The 22,405-nt window shown below is 40.9% G+C and overlaps 1 protein-coding gene across 23 annotated transcripts in view; it reads left to right on the forward strand.

The window, feature by feature from the left end:
- ttn.1 (titin, tandem duplicate 1) overlaps positions 1-22,405 on the forward strand; it is a 140,013-nt gene that overhangs the window by 112,178 nt on the left and 5,430 nt on the right. For all 23 annotated transcript variants that reach the window (XM_058786720.1, XM_058786727.1, XM_058786724.1 and 20 more), the window contains 32 exons: positions 12-308; positions 402-989; positions 1,077-1,379; positions 1,499-1,795; positions 1,897-2,184; positions 2,289-2,588; positions 2,707-3,009; positions 3,111-3,416; positions 3,519-5,285; positions 5,391-5,684; positions 5,802-6,086; positions 6,203-6,502; positions 6,606-8,672; positions 8,765-9,067; positions 9,158-9,463; positions 9,561-9,851; positions 9,976-10,272; positions 10,361-10,666; positions 10,764-11,066; positions 11,202-11,483; positions 11,598-12,191; positions 12,278-12,565; positions 12,650-12,949; positions 13,048-13,350; positions 13,457-13,759; positions 13,857-14,441; positions 14,535-14,837; positions 14,963-15,262; positions 15,408-15,977; positions 16,070-16,375; positions 16,466-17,059; positions 17,169-22,363. In XM_058786720.1, coding sequence (XP_058642703.1) covers positions 12-308; positions 402-989; positions 1,077-1,379; positions 1,499-1,795; positions 1,897-2,184; positions 2,289-2,588; positions 2,707-3,009; positions 3,111-3,416; positions 3,519-5,285; positions 5,391-5,684; positions 5,802-6,086; positions 6,203-6,502; positions 6,606-8,672; positions 8,765-9,067; positions 9,158-9,463; positions 9,561-9,851; positions 9,976-10,272; positions 10,361-10,666; positions 10,764-11,066; positions 11,202-11,483; positions 11,598-12,191; positions 12,278-12,565; positions 12,650-12,949; positions 13,048-13,350; positions 13,457-13,759; positions 13,857-14,441; positions 14,535-14,837; positions 14,963-15,262; positions 15,408-15,977; positions 16,070-16,375; positions 16,466-17,059; positions 17,169-22,363 — 19,124 coding nt within the window. The remainder of the gene's footprint in view (positions 1-11; positions 309-401; positions 990-1,076; positions 1,380-1,498; positions 1,796-1,896; positions 2,185-2,288; positions 2,589-2,706; positions 3,010-3,110; positions 3,417-3,518; positions 5,286-5,390; positions 5,685-5,801; positions 6,087-6,202; positions 6,503-6,605; positions 8,673-8,764; positions 9,068-9,157; positions 9,464-9,560; positions 9,852-9,975; positions 10,273-10,360; positions 10,667-10,763; positions 11,067-11,201; positions 11,484-11,597; positions 12,192-12,277; positions 12,566-12,649; positions 12,950-13,047; positions 13,351-13,456; positions 13,760-13,856; positions 14,442-14,534; positions 14,838-14,962; positions 15,263-15,407; positions 15,978-16,069; positions 16,376-16,465; positions 17,060-17,168; positions 22,364-22,405) is intronic.

The raw sequence follows: 22,405 nt of genomic DNA on the forward strand, positions 1-22,405 counted from the left end.
TGCACCAACAGAAAAACCAAGTCCACCTGCTAGGCTTGGCGTTACTGCAGTAACAAAGAATAGCGTCACCATTGCATGGTCAAAACCAGAGTATGATGGTGGAAGCCGAATTACCAGCTACCTCATTGATGCCCTTGAAAAGGGCCAACAGAAGTGGGTTAAATGTGCCACTGTTAAAGCCAACACCCACATTATTAAGAACCTAAGGGAAAATGCAGAATACCTTTTCAGAGTTCGTGCTGAGAATCATGCTGGACTTAGTGAAGCAAAAGAAATGATTATTCCTGTGGTTGTAAAAGATCAACTTGGTGAGTCTTAATTCATTCAATTCATTCCATATTTATAATATTTAAATAATATATTAATGTTGTACGTCCATTTCTTTTGACTATTATTTACAGATGCCCCTGAGTTTGATATGAAGAATTTCCCACATAACACTGTTTATGTGAGAGCAGGATCAAATCTTAAATTTGAGCTTCCTCTCTCGGGTAAACCAATGCCAAAAGTCACAATGTCAAGAGGCGATGCTCCAGTTAAGTGCGGCAAGAGATTTAGTTTTGAAGTAACCCCTGAAAGTCTTAATATCAACCTCAAGGAAAGTATTGCAAGTGATGCTGGAAGATATGACATTGTTGCCTCAAACACAAGTGGAACCACCAAGATGTTTGTAAACATACTGGTCCTGGATAGACCAGGTCCTCCGGTCGGTCCTGTTGAAGTTAGTGATGTGAGGGAGACAAGCTTGTGTCTCAAATGGCTCCCACCTGTGTATGATGGTGGCTGTCCTGTTACAAACTATGTTGTTCTTAAACGTGAAACAAGTACTCCAGCCTGGACAGAAGTGTCATCCACAATTGCAAGAAGCACTGTTAAAGTCACCAAACTTACAAAGGGAGAAGGATACCAGTTCAGGGTTAAAGCTGAGAATCGCTTTGGCATCAGTGATCACATTGATTCTCAGTCAGTTACAGTGAAGCTTCCATACAGTAAGTACCTAGATAATGTACATTTGCAATTGTTTCTAGTAATGTCTGAATTTCTGTTAAATCCCTGCTGGTTTATTGTACTTTTAGCTATCCCTGGACCACCATCAACACCTTGGCTGGGTTATGTGTCAAGGGAGAGCCTCACTGTTTGCTGGAATGAGCCAGTAGTAGATGGAGGAAGCCCAGTGGTTGGATACCATGTCCAAATGAAAGAAAGAAGCAGCATTCTTTGGCAGACAGTGAACAAAACAGCAACCCCTGCAAATCAAATTAGAGTGACAAATATATGTCCTGGAATGATTTATGAATTCAAGGTAGCTGCAGAAAATGCAGCTGGTATTGGAAAGTTCAGCAAGACATCAGAAGAAGTGCTAGCAATTGATGCTTGTGGTAAGCTTTAATAATACAAATAATAATAATATATAAACTAAACTAAAAATATAAAGTTGATACGTTGTCAAGTTTCTCTGAATTTCATTGCAAAATAACAAATCATTGTTTTGTTTTAGAACCACCGGCAAATGTGAGGATTTCTGAGGTTACAAAAAATTCAATTAGCCTTGTATGGCAGAAGCCTCCGTTTGATGGTGGAAGCAAAATCACTGGCTACATGGTTGAGCGAAGAGATGCTCCAAATGGCAGATGGACAAAGGCAAACTTTACCAATGTGATTGATACTAACTTCACTGTATCAGGCTTGACTCAGGATCAGGCATATGAATTCAGGATTTTTGCCAAGAATGCAGTTGGCTCGATCAGCAATCCATCTCTAATTGCAGGACCAGTAACTTGTGTCGACATTTCTGGTAAGTTTATTGCTGCTACTTTGCTGGTTATCTCATGTTATCATGCCCAGCAATACTATTCACACTTTATTACACACTTTTCTGTTTCCTTACATTCTTAGGTGCTCCAGTAATTGACCTACCCCCAGAGTATTTGGATGTTGTGCAATACAAAGCTGGTACATCATTCAAAATCAAAGTGGGAATATTTGCTAAACCCTTGCCAACTATTGAATGGCTTAAAGATGAAAAGGAGCTAGTGTCAAGTGCACAGCTGTCAGTTGAGAACACAACTGACTCATCTGCCATCCTCATTAAGGATGCTACTCGTCATAATACTGGAACCTATGAGCTCAAAATCAAAAATGTGTTTGGCACAGCATCTGCTTCTATCAGAATACAGATTTTGGGTATGTAATCATTTGTGTCAAAAAATATAAATGTCATTTCAATGTCTTTTTCACCTCTTTATTTCCTCTTTGTAATTTTATAAACAATTTAATTCTGTAAATAGACAAACCTGGACCTCCAGCTGGATACATTGAATTCAAATCAGTCTCTGCTGACAAGATAACAATTGCATGGGAATCAGTGGCTGATGAAGGAGGCGCCAAAGTAACTCATTACATTGTAGAAAAACGAGAGACAAGTAGAGTAGTGTGGTCACCAGTTTCTGAAGCAATGGAAGCACGTACTGTCACTGTCCAAAAGTTGGCCAGAGGAAATGAATATGTATTCCGTGTCAGAGGTGTTAACAAATTTGGAGCTGGAGATCCTCTGGAGTCTGAGCCTGTAATTGCCAAAAATGCATTCGGTAAGGAGACAGTAACTGAAAATCAAAATTATTAAATTTATACAATGTATAGTTTTGGTAAACCAGATAATATTACAAATACACTATTTATTAAGTCAATTATTACTATTATTTTTAGTTACTCCTGGACAGACTTCTACACCTGAAGCAACAGATATCACCAGAACATCAATGCAGGTTGTTTGGGATAAACCTAGTATGGATGGTGGTAGCATGGTTACAGGATACTATCTGGAGAGACGTGACAAGAAGAGCCTGCGCTGGGTAAAAGTGTACAAGGACCCCATTGGTGACACCAAAGCAAAGGTCCATCATCTCACAGAAGGAAATGAATATCAGTATCGTGTATGTGCAATCAATAAAGCTGGGGAAGGTCCATATTCTGATGTTTCTGACCTCTACAAAGCTGCTGATCCAGTTGGTACGTATTACTGTATAATTTTACTGAAATGTTCATTTCACTAAATTCAGAATTTAACTGCCTTGACAAAGTTCTAATCAAGTTTTGTAAATTCTCCTAAGACCCACCATGTGAACCAGCTAAGCTCAAGGTAGTGGACTCAACTAAAACATCAATCACACTTGGATGGTCAAAGCCAGAGTATGATGGAGGCAGTGAAATCACCAGCTATGTTGTAGAAAAAAGAGTTGGTGAGGAAGGGGAGTGGACAGTGATTAGCCATAAGGGAGAAGTGAGAACCACAGAGTATGTTGCCTCAGATCTTAAACCAGATATTGACTACTACTTCCGTGTATCTGCTGTTAATTGTGCTGGACGTGGAGACCCAATAGAAATGGAAGAGCCAGTACAAGCCAAGGACATTCTTGGTATGTACTCATGTTGAAATGCTTGTTATATCTTTGTGAATTTTATAACAATATTATCCACTTGTAACAACAGCATAAATAATTTGAATTATTATTTTGCAGAGGAAGCCCAGGTTGATACGGATGTTGCAATGAGAACTCACTACACTGTGAAAGCTGGTAAAGATGTTGAAATCATGGTGCCCCTGAAAGGCAGACCTGCTCCAAGTGTCTCTTGGAAGAAGGAAGACCAAAACATTGACAATGATCCTAAATATGACATTCACAACACAGACACATCATCGTGTCTCATAATTACACAAGTAACTCGAAACGACACTGGTAAATACACCATTAACATATCAAATGGTGTAGGAGAACCAAAGTCCTTAACTGTGTCTGTTAAAGTACAGGACACTCCAGCTGCTTGTAGGAATTTGATTTTGAAAGATGTCACTCGTGGGAAAGTTACACTTTGCTGGGAGCCTCCTCTACTGGATGGTGGTGCTGAAATTACCAATTATGTTGTTGAGAAAAGAGACTCTTCTAAGCGTACATATGCCTGTGTAACAAATAAGTGCAAGGAAACCACATGTGTAATTGAAGAACTCTCTGAGAAAGCATCATTCTTCTTCCGTGTATTAGCAGAAAATGAGAATGGAGTTGGAGATCCATGTGAAACAGCAGAGCCAGTTAAAGCCACAGAGACACCAGGACCAGTCAAAGACCTTTCTATGAAAGACTCCACAAAGACTTCAGTAACACTACAATGGAACAAACCAGATTATGATGGTGGTAGCATTATTACAGACTATATAATTGAAAAGAAACTCCAAGGTCAAGAAGAATGGGCCCCTGCTGGCACAAACAAGCACTGTGAACATGGAGTTACAAAGCTTAAGGAACTCACTGAAATGTTTTTCAGAGTTTGTTCCAAGAATGAAAAGGGTACTAGTGACTTCATTGAAATCGGACCAGTTAAAGTAAAGGACTACATTATCCCACCAGAAGCAAACCTTGAAGAGTATCCTGATGGACAAATCAATGTACGCTTGGGACACAATGTCCACATTGAAATGCCATATAAGGGTAAACCAAGACCAGCCATTCTTTGGTTAAAGGACAATTTACCACTGAAAGAGAGTGAAAAAATACGCTTTAAGAAGACTGAAAACAAAGCCACTCTTATGATAAAAAATGTGGAGAAAGAGAATGGAGGCAAATACACACTTACTCTTGACAACACATTCTTCAGAAAATCTTTTCATATACAGGTTATTACCCTTGGACCACCCTCTAAACCTGCTGGACAAATCCGCTTGGATGAGGTCAGAGCAGAAAGTATAGCTATTTCTTGGGATGAGCCAAATGATAATGGGGGTGGAGAAATCACTTGTTACACCGTTGAGAAACGTGACACCTCTCAGACAGACTGGAAAATGGCTTGTTCAAGTGTGATTGGAACGTCATTTAAGGTACCCAATCTGATCAAGGGAATTCAGTATCAGTTCAGAGTCCGTGCAGAGAATAGATATGGTGCAAGTGAACCTTTAGTTTCACAAAATGTCATTGCCAAGCATGAGTTCAGACCTCCTGGCCCACCAGGCATGCCAGTTGTTTACAATGTTACAAATGATGGCATGACTATTCAGTGGGATGCACCTATTTTTGATGGAGGTTGTCCAATCCTTGGGTTCCATGTTGAAAAGAAGGAGAAGAACAGCATAATGTGGCAAAAGGTCAACATAGTCTTGGTCAAAGAAAGGGAGTATAGGATTCTTGGTCTTATTGAAGGCTTGGAATATCAGTTCAGAGTCTACACCCAGAATGATGCTGGATACAGTCGCATGAGTGATGCAAGCAAACCTGTTATGGCTGTTTCTCCCGTTGGTAAGTTCAACTTTTAGGCTTATTTTTTCACATAGATATTTCACATTTTAAATAGATTATAGTTGACAGTGTCTAAACAGTAAATAAAATGTATTTTAATTTCAGATCCTCCTGGTACCCCTGACTACGTTGATGTAACAAGTGAATCAGTTAAACTGAAATGGGAAGCACCCAAGCGTGATGGTGGAAGCAAAATTGTTGCCTATAATGTGGAGAAACGACAGGGCAAGGGACGGTGGTTAAAGACCAATTTTTCAAATGTGACTGACACAGAATTTACAGTGACTGGTCTTGCTTGCGGTGAACGCTATGAATTTAGAGTCATAGCAAGAAATGCTATCAGCACAGTGAGCCCACCCTCTCAGTCTTCTGGATATGTCTTAATCAGAGATGAGAGCCGTAAGTACATTCAGTTTATATTGTGTTTGTCGTTGTTCAGTGTTCAGCATTTTTTATATGGAATTTTTATGCTGGTCTACATACTGCATGTTAAATGCATAATCGTATCTCTTTCAGTTTCTCCAAACATTCAGTTTGGACAGGAATACTTTGAGGGAGTCTCTATTAAAGCTGGAGAAAACATCAGGCTAAAAGTAGCAATCATAGGGAGACCAACACCAAAAGTTACCTGGTACAAAGATAATATCGAATTAACCAAGAAAATGGTTGATATCACAACAATTTCTGGATCAAGTACCCTCTTTATCAGAGATGCTGACCGTAGTCATCGCGGTCTTTATACTGTGGAAGCCATAAATCCCTCAGGATCTAAAAAGGAATCAATGAAAGTTGAAGTCTTTGGTATGAATAATTTTTGTACCTTATCCCTCCTATTTATTCATTCCACCCTTTAATCACTATGTTTTCTTAAGATTCACATTTTTAATCTATATGCTTCTATAATTTCTATCTTTTAGATACACCTGGTGAACCTGTTGGACCAATCACATTCTCAAATATCTCTGAGGGCAAAGTAACACTTACATGGAATCCACCTGAGAATGATGGTTGTTCTGAGGTCACTCATTACATTGTTGAGAAACGTGAAACCTCTAAAATTTCATGGGCACTTGTTACGGACGAGTGCTTGGAAAGCACATACACTGCCACCAAACTGATCAAGACAAATGAGTATCAGTTCCGTGTTTCTGCAGTCAATAGGTTTGGTGTTAGCAGACCACTGGATTCAGTTCCTGTGATTGCACAGATGCAATACAGTAAGATAATAAAAAGCTTATATTGAACTATATTTTTTCTCAAAGTTCATGTAAAACACTGTAAAAAATCTTTCTGTAATTTCTTCCTTTTTCATCCCTGCAGCTGTTCCAGATTCTCCTGGAACTCCAGATGCAACAGATGTTGACGGAGAGAGTATCACAATCAACTGGGCTCCACCAACACATGATGGTGGAAACCCAATAAAATATTACATTGTGGAAAGACGTGAAAAGAAGTCTGGTCGCTGGCTGAAAGTCCTAACAAGGAAACCCATTGTTGAGGCTGCACACAGAGTGACTCATCTCACTGAGAATGTGGAGTATGAATTCCGTGTGTATGCTGTAAATGATGCTGGAATTGGAGCACCAAGCAACATTTCAATGCCAATTAAATGTGCAGAGCCAACGGAAGAACCTGATGCCCCATCTATTGTCAATGTGACTGACACTACCAATACATCTGTCAGCTTGGAATGGACCAGACCTGCCTATGATGGTGGTATGGAAATCCATGGCTACATTATTGAGATGTGCAAGGGATCTGAAGCGGAATGGCACAGAGTCAATGAGGATCTTTGTGCTGTCACAAGATACAATGTCACTGGTTTGGAAACTGGTGCAGAGTACAAGTTCCGTATTTGTGCAGTCAATTCTGTTGGAAAAGGTGAAGCCAAAGAAATACCTGAGTCTGCACAGGCAATAGACAGGCTCTTGGCACCAGAAATTGACATAGATGCATCCTTCAAACAGACACATATTGTGAAAAATGGTGGAAGTGTATGTATACATATTGCCTTTAAGGGAAAGCCAACACCTACAGCTTCCTGGACAAAAGTAGATGGAGAACTTGGTGTTATGACAGACATCACCACCACTGAGACATTCACAGTCTTGGCACTGGAAAACTGCACTAGAAATGATACTGGAAAATATACTCTCACTCTTGAGAACAGTAGTGGCAATAAATCTATCACTGTTGCAGTCAAAGTGTTGGACACACCTGGTGTACCAGGGGTTCTCTCCATCAAGGAAGTCACAAGAGGAGCTCTCACAATTGCTTGGGAACCTCCTACCAATGACGGTGGTGCACGTGTTCATCATTACATTGTTGAGAAGCGTGAGGCAAGCCGTCGTACATGGACAGAGGCAGCACCCAAGACCACTCAAACAAGTTTGAGAGTTTCTGATCTCCTGGAAGGTGTACCTTATTTCTTCAGAGTTATGGCTGAGAATCAGTATGGTCTTGGTGAATCATATGAAATGCCTGATCCAGTTATTGCCACAGCTGAACCTGCTCCACCAAAGAGAGTTGATATCATGGATACAACTGACACATCAGCAACCCTGGCCTGGCTCAAGCCAGAGCATGATGGAGGAAGCCGTATCACAGGCTATTGTGTGGAATCCAAGGCAAAAGATGCAGATAAATGGGTTGTTTGTGGTTCAACAAAAAACCTAAGCCTCGTAATTGAAGGACTTACAGAGAATAGTGAGTATGAGTTCCGTGTCAAGGCAAAGAATGATTCTGGGTTCAGTGTGCCAAGAGAAGCTTTCTCCTCAGTCATTATTAAAGAGCCACGAATTGAACCTACTGCCGATCTCAGTGGTATCACCAACCAACTCATTACTAGCAGGATTGGTGAATCTTTTGAGATTGATGTTCCAATTGGCGGAAGACCAGCTCCGAAGGTATCCTGGAAGCTTGAGGAAATGAGGCTGAAAGAAACTGACAGGGTTTCAATTAAGACTACCAAAAACAGGACCACTTTCACAGTTAAAGACTGCATGAGAGGTGATGGAGGCAGATATTTCCTCACCCTTGAGAATGTCACTGGGTCAAAGACTTTTACTGTCACTGTCAATGTTATTGGCAGACCAAGTCCTCCAGAGGGCCCTATTGAGATTTCCTCAATTACATCAGAGTCATGTGTACTCTCATGGAATCCGCCTGAGGATGATGGCGGAACAGACATCACAAACTACATTGTTGAGAAGCGTGAATCTGGCTCCACTGCTTGGCAGCTTATTAATTCAAGTGTAAAACATACTTCTTTCCATGTTTCACATCTGACTAAATACATGCAGTATACTTTCCGTATCTGTGCTGAAAACCGTTTTGGTGTGAGCAAACCAACAGAATCTGAGACGATTGTTGCAGAGCATCCATTTGGTATGTAATAGCTAATTAGAAATTAGCATTTTTGAGATACTGTATAAATGATCAAATATCAAATATTTAATTATGTGTTTTCATTTTCACAGTTCCTCCAGGCCCTCCAACAAGGCCAGAAGTGTTCGCTGTAACTGCCAACAGCATGAGCATTCGTTGGGAGGAACCGTACCATGATGGTGGCAGCAAAGTCTCTGGATACTGGATTGAAAAGAAGGAGCGTAACACAATTCTCTGGGTGAGAGAAAACAAGATTCCCTGCTTTGAATGCTACTACAAGGTGGAAGGCCTTGTTGAGGGTCTTGAGTACCAGTTCAGAGTGTATGCAATGAATAGCGCTGGCCTCAGCAAAGCAAGTGAAGCATCAAAGAGAGCTGTGGCACAAAATCCAGTTGGTAAGTACATCACAATCAAAAGTAATTAATTCCAGTCTAGATCAGCAAAAACAATACTTACATGTATTCTTTGATGATACAAATGTATAGATCCTCCAGGAAAAGCAGACGTTACAAATGTATCAAGATCAACAGTCTCAATCAAATGGTCTGTGCCCCTAAACGATGGTGGAAGCCCAATCACAGGCTACATTGTTGAGCGCAAGCCATATACTGTCACTGGAGAAGGTCGATGGCTTAAGTGTAACTACACTAATGTTACTGACACAAATTTCACTATCACTGCACTGGGAGAAGGAGAAGAATATGAATTCCGTGTAATTGCCAAAAATGCAAATGGAGTGTTGAGCTTGCCATCAGTTTCAACAGGACCAGTGACATGCAAAGCAGAATACAGTATGTATCATACATGGTTCTTTCATTAAACATTTAAGACTAATATTTTTTATTAAAGGAGAGCCTAAATACTCATGACACTTAAATTATTTTGCAGTTCCTCCTAAAGCAGAGCTGGACAGCAAACTCCTTGTGGACACAGTTGTAATTAGAGCTGGATCTGATCTGGTGCTGGATGCTGCTGTTGGTGGTAAACCTGAGCCTAAAGTCAGCTGGTCCAAGGGTACAAAAGAGCTAGAGCTTTGTGAAAAATATGCTCTCCAGTATTCAAGTACCCGTGCTCTGGCAATCATCAAGTTCTGTGACAGAGATGACACTGGGAAGTATGTTCTGACAGTTAAAAATGCAAGTGGAATAAAAACCGCTGAGGTCAATGTTAAAGTGCTTGGTAAGTGTGCAAAAAACATACAGCAATAGCATATGTGAACGACACCTTCAAGTCCCATATAAATGGTATCTCCAGTCCCAAATATGTTGTCACTTCATTCATACGATAATCTTTCTTTTCCAAGATACACCTGGTCCCTGTCAGGAGATTACAGTCAGCAATGTATCTGAGGAAAAATGCACAGTGTCTTGGAAAGAGCCACTGGAGGATGGTGGTGACCCCATCACACATTACATTGTTGAAAGAAGGGATACCAATAGACTTAACTGGGTTATCATGGAGGCTGAATGCAAAGCCCTAACATGTGAAATTAAAAGACTTTTCAAGAACAACGAATATATCTTCCGTGTGAGAGGTGTGAACAAGTATGGATCTGGTGTGGCACTACAGTCTACCCCCATCTTTGCCCGAAACTCATTCAGTAAGTGCCATGATTAATATTAAAAACATTAGCTTAGGTATTTTGTAGTGTTGTATGTTACAATATTCCACATAATTTCCAATTACAGCTGTTCCATCACCTCCTGGAGCTCCAGAAATCCTTGCAGTTGGAAAAGACTATGCAACAATCGAATGGCTGAAGCCTGAGAGTGATGGTGGCAGTGAAGTCACAAACTACTTGATTGAGTTCCGTGAAAGAAAGAGTGTTCGATGGATCAAGGTTAACAGAGATTCTGTTCTCAAGGACACATCCTTCAAAGTCACTGGCCTCCATGAAGGCAACATTTACCAGTTCCGCGTTACAGCCATGAATGCAGCTGGTGATAGTGAACCTAGTGAAGTGTCAATGTATGCAGTATGTAGAGTACCAACAGGTATGTTTTTCTGAAACAACCTGATTGTTAACATTTAAATGTGTATTTTACTGTTGTTACAACTGTTTACCTTATTATGCTAAATCCCCCATTTTAGGCACTCCAGGTTCACCTTCAATTCCACGGGTTACAGACACACACAAAGATAGTATTAGCCTTGCTTGGACACGACCAGTTGAAGATGGAGGTGCTGATGTTATTGGTTACGTTCTTGAGATGCAAGAAGCTGGGGCAGAGGAATGGACAAAAGTGCATGAAAAGAATCTTAGGGTGACAGAACACACAGTTACAGGTCTTTCTGCTGGCAAAAAATGCTGTTTCAGAGTTGCAGCGGTCAATGTAAATGGAATGGGTGACTTCAGTGATCCTTGTGCAGAGACTGAGCCTGTGGAAAGAATTGGTACGTTCACACATTTCAAATTTTTGTATGCTGTCAATGTTTGATATGTACAAATGAAAGAAAGAAGTAATGTCCAATATCTTTGTAAATATCTTCTCTACTAAACTCTCTTGTTTTGTTTATTCTTTATCCCAGAAATTCCTGACCTTGAGCTGCCTGATGAGCTGACAAAGACAATTTGTCTGAGAGCAGGAAGCTCTCTTCGCCTCCATATTACCGTTACTGGTAGACCGATCCCAACTGTAACTTGGACCAAACCTGGTGTGGACCTCCAAAATCGTGGCTTTATTGAAGTAACCAATACTGCTACAACTCTCATTATTGACAAGGTGCACCGCTATGATGCTGGTAGATATACAATTGAAGCTTCAAATTCAGCTGGGAAGAAGGATGCAAGCATTCTTGTGAAAATCTATGGTATATTAATTTATATATATTTATTCTCATATTACATCATGGAAATGATTTAGTGCATATATTAACATACCGTGAAATGATGTCTAACCAGCATGTTTGTGAATTCTTTCTCAGATACACCTGGTCCAACTGGCCCAATTAAGATGAAAGAGCTTACAAAAGATTCTGCTCATATTTCTTGGGATGCTCCTGAGGTTGATGGCGGAGCACCTGTCAATAATTACATCATTGAAAGACGAGAGGCATCAATGAGAGCATACAAAACTGTCACATCCAAATGCAGCAAGACATCATACAAAATAACTGGTCTGACAGAAGGAATGCTGTATTATTTCAGAGTCTTACCAGAGAATATATATGGTGTTGGTGAACCCTGTGAGACAGGCGATGTTGTGCTGGTGTGTGAAGTTCCACTGCCACCAGCCAAGTTTGAAGTTGTAGATGTAACCAAATCTAGTGTATCACTTGCCTGGGAGAAACCTTTACATGATGGAGGCAGCAGAATCACCGGCTACATTGTTGAAGCTTGTAAAGCTGGTACTGACAAGTGGATGAAGGTGGCAACTTTGAAACTTACAGACTTTGAGTTCACTATCACATCACTTAATGAGAATGAGCAGTATCTCTTCAGGGTACGTGCTGTCAACAGCAGAGGAGCTGGTGAGCCAAAAGAAATTGTAACAGCTGTGACAGTACAAGAACAAAGAGGTATGTATTAGGATAATAACAAAAATAACAAGATGCTGTCATTTGTTTGTCATGTCGCTCTGTTTATGCTTTTTTTCCTCTTTCAGTCATGCCAAAGGTTGATCTATCAGCTATTCCACAGAAGACAATAAGTGTTTTGGCTGGCAAACCCCTTGAGCTTCACTTGCCAATTATAGGACGACCACCACCAGTTTGTTCCTGGTTCTTTAATGACAATAGGCTAAAGATTGTGGAGCGTGTGAAGATAAAGTCAACTGGAAAATTCTCTAAATTAACTATTCTTGACACTACCATTGATGACAGTGGTGTGTACACACTTGAGGTGAAAAACATAACTGGAGTAACGACTGAAAACATCAAAGTCGTCATTCTTTGTAAGTACAGCCCCCTGCATGAAATTAGATATTTTAAAATGGTTGAGTTTCAGTATCAATCATAAACCTCTTCTCTCTCTGTAGCCAAACCTGATGAGCCTCAAGGACCCATCCGATTTGATGAAATTGATGCAACATCAGTCACAATAAGCTGGAATCCACCTACGAGAGATGGTGGTGCACCAATTAGCAGCTATGTGGTTGAACAACGTGATGCTCATCGCCCAGGATGGGTACCTGTGTCGGAATCAGTTTCTAGACCAACATTCAAATTTGACAGATTGACAGAGGGCGATGAATATGTGTTCCGTGTTGCAGCAACCAATCGCTATGGCAATGGGGATTACTTACAGTCAGAAATCGTAATGTGCAAGAGCTCCAAATGTAAGAAAAACATGTTTTAAAAAATACCATATATATGATATCTATATGATGTATATATTCTAGACCTACTTGATCACAATTTCGTATTGTCGTTACAGCCATTCCCGGACCGCCTGGAAGACCCATTGTATTTGATGTATCACGTGATGGCATGACTGTTGCATGGGAGCCACCAGATGAGGATGGAGGCTTAGAGGTGTCCGGCTACATTATTGAACGCAAGGAGGTCAGATCCGATAGATGGATCCGTGCTAATAAAAATCCAGTGACAATGACAAGATACAGATCCACTGGATTAATTGAAGGCCTGGAATATGAACACAGAGTGACAGCCATCAATGCTCGTGGTGTTGGCAAACCGAGCCTTCTTTCTAAACCGGCAGTAGCAACTGATCCTGTTGGTAAGCAAAATTTCACTATTAATACATTTGTGTGTGTACAAACTGACACAGAATTTTGGTCAATTCAATTATTATCACTTACTAAACAATTACATAACCCCTACAGATCCACCTGGGTCACCTCAAAACCCACGAGTCACAGATACCACAAAATCTTCTGTGTCTTTGGCCTGGAGTCCCCCAGATGAAGAGGGTGGTGCTAAAGTTACGGGCTATCTAATTGAGATGCAAAAGGTTGGTTCAGTAACCTGGATGAAGTGTAATGCTACACCTTCACTGATCTGTGAATATACTTTGACACAAATGCCACAAGGAGAAGAATTCAAATTCCGTGTTATGGCTTGCAATGCTGGTGGACCAGGCGAACCCGCTGAAGTACCAGGAGTTGTGACTATAACAGAGATGCTTGGTAAGATCTTATGACCCTATCATTAACTCCCTGTAGTTACGTGTGTGAAATGTTATATGTCCTGAATAATATAATCATTTGAAATGTGCTGTTTCAGATCCTCCAAGTTATGATCTTGAGGCAAAATACAAAGATGTCCTTGTGGTCAGATCCAGAGGAGTAATCAAACTTTCAGTGCCCATCAAAGGCAAACCTACTCCTACCTGCAGATGGACCAAGGATGGATCAGAGGTGACCAACCGTGCAATGATTGCCTCCAGTGAAGACGCATCAGAGCTTGTAATCAAACTAGCTGAAAGGTCTGATTCTGGCGTTTACTATCTCCATCTGGAAAACAAGTGTGGAAAAAAGATGCTTCCTATAAAGGTCAAGGTTATTGGCCGCCCATCTGCACCTGAAGGCCCTCTTAGATTTGATGATATACAAGCACATTCTGTAAAAGTTAGCTGGAAACCACCAACAGAAGATGGTGGTTCCGAAATTGTTGGCTACATTGTGGAGAGACGTGAAGTAACAAAAGCAGCTTGGTACACGGTTGATTCGCGAGTAGTTGACACATCCCTTGTGGTTAAGGGATTACAAGAAAATGTTGAATACCACTTCAAGGTGACAGCAGAGAACCAGTTTGGAATAAGCAACTCCGTGAAATCAGAGACAACTGTTGTACCAAAGACTCCCATTTGTAAGTGCTCGTCAGTGATCTCATTTCTAGGCAATGTGTGTTTGTTATTAAACATAAAAACATTTTCTTTCTTTTTATGTTATTAATATTTAGGTGTCCCAGAGGCTTCAGGCACTTCACCAGAAATTATGGATGTTACTAAGAATTCTGCTGCTTTGGCTTGGACTAAACCCAAAGATGATGGTGGATCTCGTATTACTGGTTACTTCATTGAGTACAAAGAAGTGTCGTCTGATAAGTGGATTCGTCATGAGACAAAGATTACCTCAACAATGTATACTCTTAGTGAGCTCACTACTGATTCCGAATATCAGTTCCGTGTTATTGCTGTGAATGACATTGGAGAGAGTGAACCAGGACCTGCATCAGATTCAGTAATATGCAAAGATCCATTTGGTATGACCTCATTCTTACTTTGCCTGGTTATTCATAACGTGTCCTCTGTTCATTAATTGATTCAACATTTTCTTGATTAAATTTTTAAAAATAACAACATTTTATTGCACTCTTGATTTATTTAGATAAACCAAGCCAGCCTGGAGAAATTGACACTATGACTGTTACCAAAGACTACATTACAATTAAATGGGAAGCTCCAGCATGTGACGGTGGAAAACCAGTTCTTGGCTACTGGATTGAATACCGAAAGTCTGGAGAGAGTGCTTGGAAGAAATGCAATAAGGAGCGCACAAAGGACAAACAGTACACTCAGGGTGGTCTACAAGAAGCAACTGAATATGAATTCAGAGTATTTGCAGAAAATGAAACCGGAATTAGCAGACCACGCAGAACAGCAACTGGCATCAAAACTAAACTGGGTGGTAAGTATGGTTTGAAATAACATAAGAAGTATTGTTGTATGTATTGTGTTTAGTTATGGCAGTAATATTATCAAATATTTATCCCAATGCATTTTTAGAGGAGAAATTGATTTGACTAAAAACAAACCTCTTTTTTTTATTTTAGTTGGAAATAAACCAGCTCTCAGGAAAGAGATGGATGAAGTCACTGCCAAACTAGGACAAACTGCAACTCTCAAATGTCAAATTATTGGAAGACCTATTCCAGAAATTAAATGGTACAAGGGTGGAAAGGAAATCAAAGAAGGTCGTAAATATGCAGCGACTTCTGATGGCCGCAATCATACACTGACCATTTCAACCGATCAACAGGAAGATGAGGGTCTGTACACATGCAAGGCTGTGAATGAAGCTGGGGAGTGTGAGACCAGTGGATCGCTTGTCCTTGAAGCAGCACCTCAGTTCCCAGTGCCACTGAAAGACAAATTCTTTGTGACATGTGGTAGCACAGTGCGCATACATGTTGTTTATATTGGTCGACCCCAGCCTAAGATCATGTGGCTTTATGGAGCCAAGGCTTTGGAGCCCTCTGAGAATGTAATAATTGAAAATACAGAGCACTATACTCATTTGATTCTCAAAAACGTACAGCGCAGAGTAAACGGAGGAAAATACAGAATCAGGATCAACAACCATTTCGGGGCTGCAGATACTGTAACTCATGTTGAAATCTTAGGTATATGCTTAATAATCCTTAATAAATTGTTTTAAAAATCTTCTGGGTATTAATGAAAATAAGACCAATTAACATTTTCTTTGTGTTTTCAGATAAACCTGCTATGCCAGAAGGTCCTCTTGTTCTTGATGCACTATTGAAGAATTCTGTGATTATTAGCTGGAAAGCTCCCAAAGATGATGGAGGATCTATGATCACAAATTATATTGTGGAAAAGCGTGAAGACAAGGAAGAAGCAGAGTGGGAACTTGTATCTTCATCTATCACTGGCACTTCATGCAGAATTCCTAACCTTGTTGAAAATGAGGGATACTTCTTCCGTGTTTCAGCACAAAATCGTTACGGCAATAGTGAATCACTGGAGACTCCTTCTGCTATCCTCATCAAGAGTCAGCTAGGTAAGTAATGAAGAAACATGATTAAAGAAGTAACTACAACTTTGATGTTATTTTTTTATTGTTTCTCAAATTAAAATATCTGTTTTACAGAGAGGCCAGGAGCACCATTAAAACCAGTTGTTTCTGCACTTACCAAAAACTCCTGTGTTGTGTCTTGGAAACCACCTCTCAGTGATGGAGGCTCTAAAATTAAGAACTACTGTCTTGAAAAGCAAGATAAGAAGAAGGGTGAATGGGTTGCAGTTACGACAGATGAAATCCACCAGACTGTTTATTCTGTCAAGGGCCTGACAGAAGGTGTTGAGTATGAATTCCGGGTGAAATGTGAAAACCTTGGTGGAGAAAGTGATTTCAGTGAAGTATCTGACCCTGCCATTCCAAAGACTGATGTTGAAGTGCGTGCTCCTGCTTTCAAGGAAGACCTCAGAAACATGAGTGTAAAATTAAAGAGCAATGCAACATTTGTCTGCAAGATAACAGGACAGCCCAAGCCTGTAATAAAATGGTTCAAGCGTGGTAAGGAAATTCAAGCTGATGGCACCAAAATCAAGATCCAAGAATTCAAGGGAGGCTACCATCAGCTTGTTATTGCTGATTGTGATGCAGAAGACTCAACTGTATATCAGATCAGAGCAACAAACCAGGGTGGATCCATTTCTGCTACCGTTTCTCTAGATGTTGAAAGTAAGCTTCAAATATTTGTATACACGTTATCTGGCTATACAGTACATAATTCTCTCTGTAGGAAAAAAAAAAAAAAAGTGATGCATTAATTTTTTCTTCTTTTTTTCAGTCCCTGCTAAGATTCATCTACCTAAGAATCTGCAAGGAAAGGAAGCTATCCCTGCCCTTCGTGGTGAAGTGGTCAACATCAAAATTCCATTCAGTGGAAAACCAGATCCAGTTATCACTTGGCAGAAGGGACAAGACCTTCTTGATAATAATGGACACTATCAAGTCATTGTCACACGATCCTTCACATCTCTTGTATTCCAGAATGGAGTAGAAAGGAATGACGCTGGTTTCTATATTGTATGTGCCAAAAACAGATTTGGAATTGACCAGCAAACAGTTGAGCTTGATGTTGCGGATGTGCCTGATCCACCACGTGGCATCAAAGCCAGTGATGTTTCGAGAGATTCTGTAACACTTCACTGGGTAGCACCTGCCAATGATGGTGGAAGTAGGGTCACAAACTATATCATAGAAAAGTGTGCCACCACAGCAGAAAGATGGATTCGTGTTGGCCAGTCTCGTGACACCCACTATACTGTTGTCAATCTGTTTGGAAAGACAAGTTACCAATTCCGTGTCATAGCTGAAAATAAATTTGGTCAGAGTGCACCATCTGAGACAAGTGGACCTGTTGTAACGAAGGAAGACAAATCAAGAGTTCTCAACTATGATGAAGAGGTTGATGACACCAGGCCAGTTTCCAAAACCAAAGCTCCTCATTCAGAGGCTAAGAATGTCCACAACAAGTACATGATTGCTGAAGAGCTTGGCCGTGGACAGTTTGGTATTGTTCACCGGTGCATTGAAACCAGCTCTGAGAAAACTTACATGGCTAAATTTGTCAAAGTTAGAGGTGCAGATCAGGCATTAGTGAAGAAAGAAATTGCAACACTGAATGTGGCACGCCACAAGAACTTCCTGTTACTACATGAGTCATTTGACTGCCCTGAAGAACTAGTCATGATTTATGAGTTCATTTCTGGTGTGGACATATTTGAGCGCCTTGGTACAGCCAATTTTGAGCTCAATGAGCGCGAAATTGTTAACTATATAAGACAAGTATGTGAAGCTCTTGAATTCCTTCACAGCAAGAGTTATGGCCACTTTGACATCAGGCCTGAAAATATAGTGTACACCACAAGAAAGGGAACTAATGTCAAGATCATTGAGCTTGGACAGTCTAGACACCTTACACCTGGGGACCAAATTAAGATTCAGTACACGACAGCTGAGTTTGCGGCACCAGAAATTCATCAAAATGAGATGGTTAGCACTGTGACAGATATGTGGGCTGTCGGTGTCCTTGTGTATGTTCTTCTAAGTGGACTTAATCCATTTGCCGCTGAAACTAATCAGCAAATGATTGAGAGCATTTGCAATTCTGAGTACAGTTTTGATGATGAAGCCTTCAAGCATGTAAGTGTTGAGGCATTAGACTTTGTGGACCGCCTACTAACCAAAGAGCGCAAACATCGTATGACCGCTGCTGAGGCTTTGAATCATCCTTGGCTGACAATGAACTCAGAGCAGCTAAGCACTAGGTCCATCAAGATTACTCGCCATAAGAGATATTACCAAGCCATGGTTAAGAAAGAATGGAACACTGTTGTTTCATCTGCTCGTGTTGCCAGTGGTGGTGCTATCAGAAGTCAGCGGGGAGTAACAGTCTCTAAAGTGAAGATTGCACCATTTGAACATGGACCAGTTGCAGGACAAATTAAACACAGTGTTGCTGATGAAGGGGATGATATCAAGCTCATTTGCAACATTGATAACTACGATAGCAGCACCGAAGTAACATGGTACTGTGGAGTAAGACAACTAGAAGAAGGTGCTAAATATGAAATTACTTACGAAGATGGGCTTGCTACCATAACTATCAAGGGAATCACAAGAACTGATGATGGAACATACAGATGTAAAGTTGTCAATGAGTATGGTGAGGACAGTGCCTATTCTGAGCTCTTTGTCAAAGGAGTAAGATCCTATCGTGAGTTCTACACTACACGTGTTGTAAAGAAAGTAAAACGCAGAGTTGACACAGTAAGACTACTCCAAAGACCTCCTGAATTTACTTTGCCATTGTGTAACCGCACTGCATACATTGGAGAGGATGTGCGCTTTGGTGTCACAATCACAGTGCATCCTGAACCACGTGTGATGTGGTTGAAAACTGGTCAAAAGATTATGCCAGGAGATGATGACAAGAAATACACTTTTATTAGTGATAAGGGCCTGTACCAGTTAGTTATTCACAAGCTTGACCCAGATGATGATGCGGAATACTCTGTTGTGGCACGGAACAGATTTGGTGATGACAGTTGCAAGGCCCGTCTCGCAGTGATCCCTCGTCCTGCTCCTGCTGATAACACCTTGAGACCTATGTTCAAACGTGTTCTTGCTAACTTGGAATGCAGAGAAGGTCAGAGTGCACGTTTTGAAATGAGAGTGTCAGGGCATCCTTCATTGAAATGGGAGAAAGATGGCATGCCTTTGGCGTTTGGTCCACAAATTGAAGTTGTGCATGAAGGCTTAGATTACTATGTCTTACATGTAAGAGATACTCTTCCAGAGGATTCTGGCATATACAGAGTCATTGCAACTAACTCAGCTGGGTCTGCAAGTTGCCAAGCCACACTCAAGGTTGAACGTGTGACACACATCAAGAAGGAGGAGAGTGAGAAAGAAAAGAAGAAGAAACATGATCTTGATCAGCAAGAGATGGACAAGAAAGTAAGATTAACTCAGATACTAGCAGGTGCCGATGTTACCCCACTTACTCCAGTCGCACAGCAAGCACTAAGAGAAGCTGCAACTATGTTCAAGCCAGCAATCACTACCAAGAAAGTCAAGAGCGAAGCTGAGGAAGCCAAAGAAAAAGAGGAGAAAAAGAAGAGAGCAGAAGAAAAGAGGCTGAGAATGCCATATGTTATTCCTCCACCTCGTGTTGTAGCTCCTACTGCTCTTGAAGAGGATATGGAAATCAAACACTTTGTGCCTTTCTCTGATATGAAGTGGTACAAGAAACTCCGTGATCAATATGAGTTCCCAGAGCCAATGGAAAAGTTCCCCCAGAAAAGACTTAAGCGCATCCGGCTGTCAAGATGGGATAAGTTCTATGAAGTACCCCTGCCAAGAATTAAGGACCAATACAAGCCAAAATGGCATATTCCTGTTTCACAGGATGACCTTGAGACTGTAAGGCCAGCAAGACACCGCACACCTTCTCCAGAGATGGAGGCTTACTACAGAATCAGGAGACGCTCTCTTGGTGATCTTTCTGATGAGGAACTGCTTCTGCCTGTTAGAGAATACTTGTCAATGAAGAGAACAGAAGAAGAAAGACTTAAACTCGAGGATGAACTTGAATTAGGCTATTCTGCTTCTCCACCAAGTCTTAGCCCTGTACGCTTTGAACTCTCTGCACTGCGTCACCCATCACCTAAGAGAGCTGCATATGATGAGGAGGAAGGGGAGGAAGTTCCAACATATGACTCCTACCGTATTCCATCTAAATATGAGGCTGGTCCAAGCTATATTGACTTACGTCAGCGTCACGATAGGGCAACATACAGACCTCCAAGGCAAAAGCAAAGATTATATGAGGAAAAAGAGGATCAGGAACTGCTTAGGTCAGTAACAGCAACCACAAAATTAACTTCCTACAAAAGCCAACTGCAGCACATGGAGTTCGAGGAGAAAACAAAGGTCAAAAGAAAGGAGAAAACAAGAGTTTCTGTGTCAGCAGTAACTGAGGCAGCAGTCATAACTGATATACCTAGAACATCATTCTCTCCTGGCTATGCTACAGTAACTCGTCCTAAGAAACATTCTGCAGCTCAAGCAGAAAAAGAAATGGTTAGAACAACGTCACCTGAAAAGACACGCCCACGTTCCCCCAGCCTTGATTCTACTAAGAAAGCAGACACTACACCAGACTTATCAACAAAAATTGATTATATGTCAAGGTATGAGTCAAGAAAGAAAGCCTTGAAAACTGAGAGGAAGTTCGAAATTGTGACCCAGCAGCCTTTTACCCTCGACCATGCTCCCAGAGTGACTGTAAGAATGCGCTCTCACCGTGTGCCAATTGGTCAAAACACTAAGTTCACACTGAATGTCCAATCAAAGCCAGAAGCACAGATTAAATGGTACCACAATGGACTGCAGATTGAAGAAAGCAGAAAATACCGTATGTTTAACATGAGTGGCGTTTTGTCTCTTCAAATCATTGATTGTCAGGAAGAGGACAGTGGCACCTACCGTGTTGTCTGCACAAATGAAAAGGGAGAGGCCTCTGATTATGCTACTCTCGATGTTGCTGGTGGAGGATTTTCTGCATATGCCTCACAACGTAAAGATGAGGAGCCGCCAACTCCCTTTGTCCCTGAGATGACAAAAACGGATGTTTATCACGTTTCATCTACAAAAGCAGCATCTGTATCAGAAACACAAATGGAAGTATCCGAAACTAAAACAGAAAAGATGGAAGAGACAATTGAGACTGTTGTTCAGGAGGAGAGTGTAACATCTGAAATCAAACTTGAAACTATGGAAGTGACAGCAGTTGAGGAAGTTGTGGTTGAGAAAATTTCAGAGACTAAACTTGAAACTACAGAAGTGACAACAGTAGTGGAAGAAGTGGTTGAGGAAAAGAAGCCAACTCTCCCAGCTACAATTCTGACTAAACCACAGTCACTCACAGTATCTGAGGGAGAATCTGTTAAATTCACATGTGATGCCGATGGTGAGCCTGCACCCACTGTAACATGGATGCGAGAGGCACAAGTAATTGTGTCATCTCATCGTCACCATATTACCTCAACTGAATATAAATCTACCTTTGAGATTACCCAAGTAGAAACGTCAGATGGAGGTAATTACACTGTAGTGGTGGAGAACTCTGAAGGTAAACAGGAGGCACAGTTCAGTCTAACTGTTCGTAAACCAACACCTGTACAGAAAGTTGTTGCTTCTCCTCCAAGAGTGAAATCTCCAGAGTCCCCCCGTATAAAGTCACCATTTGGAATTAGGTCTCCACAGAGAATTAAATCACCTGAACCAATTAAATCTCCACCAAGAGTTAAGTCCCCACCCATGGTAAAATCACCTACTCCAAAAGAAAAAACATCCAAGCCAACCTTCTCAGCAGAACTAAAAGACATCTCAGCCTCTGCAGATACTATTATTAAGCTTACAGTAAAAGTGTCCGGTGAGCCTAAGCCATCAATCTCTTGGATGAAGGATGGAAAAGTAAGAGATTTTTATTTATTTATGAATATATATATATATATA

This window comes from Onychostoma macrolepis, chromosome 09, assembly GCF_012432095.1.
Source record: "Onychostoma macrolepis isolate SWU-2019 chromosome 09, ASM1243209v1, whole genome shotgun sequence".
Classification (NCBI taxonomy): Eukaryota; Metazoa; Chordata; class Actinopteri; order Cypriniformes; family Cyprinidae; genus Onychostoma; species Onychostoma macrolepis.